Genomic DNA, 7,365 nt, shown 5'->3' with positions numbered 1-7,365 from the left:
CTAAATTACATCATATGCTCTCATTAACAAATGCGGAACAATTAGTTAATGCGTTCATGACATCAAGGCTAGATTATTGTAATGCTCTACTGGGTGGTTGCCCTGCACACTTAATAAACAAACTACAGCCGGTCCAAAACGCAGCAGCTCGAGTTCTTACCAGAACCAGGAAGTATGACCATATTAGCCCAGTTCTGTCAACACTGCATTGGCTCCCTATTAAACATTGTATCAATTTTAAAATATTGCTAATTACTTACAAAGCACTAAATGGTTTTGGAATGCCTACTCTAATATGAAGCATGCCACATCTGTACAACTACACCTTGTAAAAATGTAACACATTAACTTTGCAAACATGATTCATATTAAATGGCAATATATTTGTTAATAATTAAGTGATGACTGAATACACCAAGGCCAAGCTTTATGTAGATCATATTTTCAACCAACCGTAACCAAGGTCTTCCCTACTGTCTGTCACCAAAAGACTCCTCAAATAAAACAAGGCTTAATTAATTTGTGTTGGTTATTTCCCATATGTTGTGGCTTTTTGTTTTTAAAATGGTTAAAATTTAAAATTCATAGTTAGAGTAAATAATAGATAATTCCTCCAAGCATTCCAAAGGCAAAGCTCCCTTTGTGTTATAAAGAACATAAGTCATAAAATTGATTTCACAGTAGGCCAATGTTTATTTCATTAGTAAATAAAACCCATAATAAAAAGAAAAAAACGTTATTTGATCAAATATGTGTGTATAGTTTTAAGAGTTATGCATTCCATATTCATCTTGTGCCGTTTATTAATAAACAAGAAAAAGCATAGGCTATACAACAGGATTGATTGCATGCTCAAGTTTTAAATACAACCGATTTTGCTTTATTATATTCCTCTATTCAGTCGGAAGGTTTTCTCGCCACAAGTTGACACGGAGTTGCTCTTCTGGTCTTCTACAGGCAGTAAATTAAACTCGTGGATAGAGAGGCCTAAACCTCTGAGCGCTTCCTCAATATCATACTGACTCAGTCTAAGACAAGAAAAGGACTGTTCATCCACCTTGTAGAAGGTCTCACCCAGAACACCTACCATGACCAGAAGTACACCAGGACGCAGGAGCTTGGTCAGCCCATGTAAAGCGCGACGGTATGTCTGAATGTCTTTACACGCTGCTTCCAGGCACAGAGATGTAATGACGCAGTCAGCTGGTTCCAATGTGTGTGGATAGAACGTATTATCCAACCGGACATCACATTTTAAAACCTTTTTGACTCGTTGCTTAAGCGAAGCCTCCAAATCAGATGGGCTGAATAGTTCAAAGATGAATGAAAAGCGATATAAATAAATTATAACAAAATACCAAGAAGAATATTATCATGTGTAAAAGGGCTTAATTGGCTCTGTAATTTTATAAATGGGTGTGGGTTTTTTGTTTCATCCTTACATAGTTTTACCAATGGAATTAGCCAGCAAGTTAATTCCAAAATTATTTAAAAGCGTAATGTTATTATGCGAAATGTGATGAAAATAACAATGTAAGAAAAGAGAATTTTCCTCTGTTAGGCATTGTTAGGTATAGGAAGCTTGTTTCTATGGAAGCTTGTTTCCGCCACTGAATAAAAAAAATTAAAAAAAAGAATTGCGACTTTTTATCTCACAATTGCGAGATATGAAGTCAGAATTGTGAGAAATAAAGTCGCAATTGCGAGATATAAAGTCGCAATTCTGAGAAATAAAGTTGCAATTGCGAGATATAAAGTCGCAATTGGGTGATTCTCCAACTACAGGCACTTTTGTATCCTTGGCCTTTTTTTGTAAATAAATAAACAAACAAATGCACAAATACATTGTCATTATGAAGTTCATGCTCCAACATCCTAGTAACCACCAAATCTTGCCCCTGTTTTTATTTTCAAAATGCTTTTGCAAGGCTATTTTTTAGTAGATTTTGCAGTTTTATGCTTGTCCCCTAGCCTGACTTCGTCATACTCATATTCTAGTCAGAATGTGAGTATGATACTGCTCCATAGGGCTTTGATTATGAGGCGTGTCTTAACAGAACCAGAAAAAAAAAAAAACTCTGCACTCAATTGGATAGACCTACAACCAATGAGAGCAACGCAGTAAGTCAACTACTTTGCATAGCACAGTTGTCAACTACAGAACTCAAATGCACGCACGCTGGAAGAAGTAAAATAACGAGTGTTGCTTCTTTTACTTGGTCCTCTATGAGTGCGACCAAAGGAGAAACCACAACGACCACAGGGTTTTCACTGCGTCCCATCTTCTTAGTGACCATCGGAGCCAGCTGATAAATTAAACTTTTGCCGAATCCCGTAGGAACGACGGCAAACACATCTTTCCGATCGGCAAATGCCTTGATTGCAGTTCTCTGTTCGTCTATTAAAATGACGTTCTCTGTCGATTTCTTTTACAACAGACGCGATAGCGGAATCTACACATCTCAGTTCTCCAGCGGCAGTCATCTCTGAGGGAAACCAGTTAAGCGCTCTTTGATAACGTGATGATTACGTCCCTGCAGATCATCTGTCCATCATCGTATAAAGCCCGCCCTGGCAATTTGATTGGCCCGAACATTTTTTGACTGATCATAATTACTCCTCAATAGAGCTGGTAAGTCCCGCCCCTTCCGCTTACCCCGCTGGACCTCTAGGTTGAAAAATCGTCAATGCAAGTGAATGAGAGAAAATAATTATTTTCTAATCCCGTTTGAATTTTGCAATGAATGTGAACATAATTGTCTGTGAATTTTTTATATAAATTTTCGTGTAAAGAATGCTACAATTTAGCGGGTAGAATTTTCATACGGTTAGACTTTGTGTGAGAGCACTTTGTGGACTACAACTCTTCGCTGCTTTCGACGCGTTTGATATACGTCACCACCACTAGCACACGGATCCCACTAAACATGCCTTTGTTTGAATGGTGACATGTGGGTACAAAACACACAGGCATCTCGATCTAATTCCTTAGATTATCGCACCGTGATTTGTGGAGGGAAAATGTGTTATGCGGTGACGTCACATATACGACGTGTAGTCTTTCTCGTTATGTCTCTTCCACAACTGCTAGCCAAAGAATCATACAATATACTGTCAAACTCGTTACATGAGAAATTATATAAAAAATTCACAGACAACATGTTCACATTCATGGCACAATTCAAACGGGATCAGAAAATAATTATTTTCTCTCATTCACTTGCATTGACGCTTTTTCAACCTAGAGGTCCACTTGGAGTTTTACGGATGGGCGGGACATGTGACACAGGTATACAGGTTTTGGGACCAGCATGAGAAGGTGCAGGGCATCTCACACTGAGACAAGAACTTCAAGACAAACAGTCTCAGTAATAAACTCAGCAAGAGTCTTTGCCCTGGTGAGACACGAGAACAGGAAAGGCATGGCCTTCTCGCATTGAGACAGGGCAGTCAGGATAATAAAATAGCAGATGTTCACACCTGCTCCGCAGGGCTTCCCGCACTGAGACAGGAACCCCACGACAAATGGTTTGCATTTAACTTGCAATAGACAGGAAAAGGCAGGTTTGTGACATTTACCTTAGTTACAAAATTCACACTAATAAACTTCCTCAGTTTATATACTATAAATCTAAATTAAACATTTGAATAAATTGTGACCTGATCCAGCAAAATGAGTCAGAGTGACCCAAATTTAAAAATTGAGATTTTGGTATTAATGGAAAGAGGAGACCATAAGCTTTCAATTGATATCCTAGTCAAAGTCATACCTTGAATGGTTGTAAAGATATACACATTTGAATTATGGTCGTCTGCCCTCTTTTTCCAATTGAAAACCTGAGAAAATCGCTTTTAAAGTTTTTTGCCCGTTTTTTGTTGATATCTTTCAAAAATCCATTACATTTAAAGGGATAAACTATTTATTTTACAGCTTAATTTGACCAAAGACATTAATATATAAATGCTATTAAACCAGGCTGAATCTCAAATTATTTTAAAAGTTTTTATTTGAATAAATAATTTAACAGTAGGCCTACCTTTTACAAAAATGTACTAAAATCAGAAAGATTGAACAGAGGTGCTACATTTTTGCTTGAGAGAGAGGGTGTGTGTGTGTGTCTGTGTGTGTGTGTGAGAGAGAGAGAGAGAGAAAGTGAGAGGCAGAGAGACAAGGAAACAGAGATCAAATAATGCTAGTCTATGCAATCATATCTTAGTGTAGGCTAGTTGACAATAACAGCGTAACAAATTCATAACGGAGATACCAGTTAAATATTGGGTTAATCAAACACATTGTAATGGATTCTCCTTGCAGATAAATAGCTACACTCATTCACATTTGTCAATCACGTTATGTCAATCACGCGTGCACACTACGAAACTTTCATCCGTTATATAAAAACAATCGTAAGTTTTTCACATCCGTAGCAAACAGTTTGAATGGTGTTTTGACAATTCGGAGCCACCGAATCAATACGAAAAAACGCACACGGAAAAAACGCGGACTCAGTGTGCAATGGCCAGGGGGCTTGATGACGCTTTGGCAACTTTTCTCACTTTTGACAGCGACATTTCTCAAATTAATAATATTTAATCTTTCTGAGGAGATCTGCTAGCTTGTTTATTACACAGAGCGCTCGCTGCGAGTCTGACAGGAGGGTGGCTGGACCAATCGCGTGCCGGTCAGTCGAAATGGTTTCCCATCGACAAATGATCAGCATTTGTGTACATTTCTAAGCTTTTTGATTGGTTCTATACAACGTGTAACACCATTTAAAGAGCAGAGATAGTGACGTTTCAGGGGATACCCGGGAAATGCTCAGAGGTGACGAGAGGAGTTGAGAAAAGCAATGTTCATTTCCAGCGAATTTAGTAAAACTTTGTACACTTTAATAGTAATTTAAATACCTTTACTCAATTATCTGGACTACGAAACTTTGGGAGATTATTTTTGAATGTCTGTTCTTTGAAATTATCACAAAAAAAAAAAATCTATTGTTTCATTGTTTTTCCACATAATCGGCCCATATCTTAAAATAGAACGTTGCGACTTCCGACTCATTTCGCCAGATCGGGTCACAATTTGTATTCCTTCAATTCCCCCTTTGGGAGTTCTAAAATAACTCCCACTTTATAAACAAATTTAAACACTTAAAAATTCATTCTTGTAACTTGTGTAAGTTACAGGCACAAGCTTGTTCTGTGTTGATTTTCTGTAATTGCATGGTGACACAGAAACAACATGCAATTTCGGTCCGTGAAGTTCTTACGGGTAATAGTCTTGACTCTTTTCTGGTTGGAAATGTCATTTTCTTGTGAGAGGCGTGATTGATTTGTTGAATGAAAAACTTGATACTGTGGACGCATAGATAATACGCTAATAAGAGAAACAACAGCAGAATTGCTATTTACTTCATCCACATCCACGGTTTACCTAACAAGTTTCCGAACCAGGAAGAGTTATCTTCAGTCATCTGGTGTGATTTTGCTGAAAGACCAAGAATATCTTGTTGGATTTTGTTCAAGTTCTCTGTGGGATCCATTAAACCGGTGCAGCACTCAGGACCAATGATGGTGCAGGCTCCTCCTTGTGATGCTAGAACGTAATCCAAGGCCACTCTGTTCTGTAAGATCATTATCTTGTGCGAAGCGAGAGTGTTCGTGATGTTACCCAGGGCCAAAGCCGTATCATTGGCCAATTTTTGTACAGAATTCGATAAGCTTCTGACTTGATCCAGGGCCTGCATGACACCATAAGACGGGATTAATGCTCCAAGAGTTCTTGACCACCATGTTTGTGCGCAAGTGAGTCCGGGAATGCAGCCATCTTCTTTGTTTGTGGTGGGAGCTGAATTTTGTAGCTGTGGGGAGCTTGAGGTGGAATGTGTATTTTCTCTGATAGCTGGTAGAACATAAACCAGGGTGCACCTTCCGTTGAATTGACTGGGGAGGATGCTGTAGACAGAAGTTCCACATAACCAAAAAGTGTCAGTTGGTGGAGGGATCATGCACAACTGATTTATTGCAAAAAAATGTGATAGGGATGGGTTCCTGGAGAGACACTCTGTTAAGTCCTTTTCCTCTTTCTTCTCTGTTGTAGAAACGTACACATAGGATTCTTCTCCTTTTTCAATCACAAAGCTGCAACGTTCACGAGGAATTTCACCCAGTGGAGTCGATGCTGGAGCATAATTTTCCATGCACCAATGGAACATCATTGGCAGAAGCAGATCTGTCATGATGGGAGTAGCTGAAGTTAAGTTGCAGGATGGTAGTCCTGGAATGCAACACGAAAAAGCTGGAGGAAGTGTTACATTGTGACATGTGTCCTTGTTGTATAATCCACTGGTATGATGATTGAGTAAGGTACACGTGTCACATTTGGAGATAGGGTGGGCCACCCATGGGATTCCTGCTCCTACTGAAGGTGCGTGTGGCATGCAAACATTCTTTCCCGCAAACAAGGCATTTCTTGACATATTCATCAGTTCTAAGAATATGTTGTTTCTGGAGTCCACACTTTGTGCGATGTCCAGGATGGTTAGTAGTATGACAATCTGGATCATGTTGAGGGATGACTGAAGATTCCGTATATAATTCTCTGCGTTGTGTATTTTTTCTTTTCTTTTCTTTTGTGATAGTTGGCTCAGCAGTGAGTCTGGTTGTTTTCTGGAAGTGGTGTCTTCATACACAGGTGAGGAGGTCGGTGCGTATGGGGGTCGGGATAGCCATCTAGTGGTATCTGCACAGAGGAGGACAGAAAACAAAACAAAAAAACAGAGAGCAGTTTTTTCTTCAAACACTAGGGTTGTCGCAGTATTTGTTTAAAACACTAGGGTTGTATCCAACACTAGGGTTGTATCCTTTTCTTAGTCTGCTGTTGTTGTTGTTCCCTCTTTCCCTATTTCTCTTCCTGTGACACCTAAAGAGACAGTGAGGTAATGATGGACTATGGGGGGGGGGAAGGGCCTATGAGGGAGTCTTCACCGCAGGGGTTGGCCACCGGTGCATATTGCAATCGGATCTTCCCTGGGCTCCTCACTGTCTCGTGCCCTATCCTATCCCTGTAGGTGGGGGAACAACTTTACAGTGTGACACATGAGTCCAGGTTTTCTTTCCTTGACACAATACTGCAGCTGCTGTAATCAACATCACTTGATATGGACCGTGCCACTTTGGCTCTAATGGCTTGTTTTTGAATGACTTTATCATGACCCATTGACCTGGGATGATAGTGTGTCCACCTTCTGGTGGAGTCTGCCAACACGACTCAACTCTCACTCTGGCACTCTGTACTGCCTTTGTGAGGTTTTCACAGTAAGCGATCAGGGCATCTGAGGCAATGTGTACATCAGCATTTCTAAG

The 7,365-nt window shown here is 39.7% G+C and overlaps 1 protein-coding gene across 1 annotated transcript in view; it reads right to left on the bottom strand.

Moving 5' to 3' along the window:
* Positions 1–883: 883 nt before the first annotated feature.
* The window catches only part of zgc:64002 (uncharacterized protein LOC393330 homolog), a 32,627-nt gene continuing 26,145 nt past the window's right edge, over positions 884–7,365 (bottom strand). The window contains exon 3 of the mRNA XM_056254221.1: positions 884–1,361. Within this exon, the coding sequence (XP_056110196.1) occupies positions 884–1,361 (478 nt within the window). The remainder of the gene's footprint in view (positions 1,362–7,365) is intronic.

Source organism: Rhinichthys klamathensis, unplaced genomic scaffold, assembly GCF_029890125.1.
Source record: "Rhinichthys klamathensis goyatoka isolate OS25496 unplaced genomic scaffold, OSU_Roscu_1.1 h1tg000111l_1, whole genome shotgun sequence".
NCBI classification, from domain to species: Eukaryota; Metazoa; Chordata; class Actinopteri; order Cypriniformes; family Leuciscidae; genus Rhinichthys; species Rhinichthys klamathensis.
Note: the sequence above shows the minus strand (reverse complement) of the source record. Positions and strands in the feature narration are given on the sequence as shown.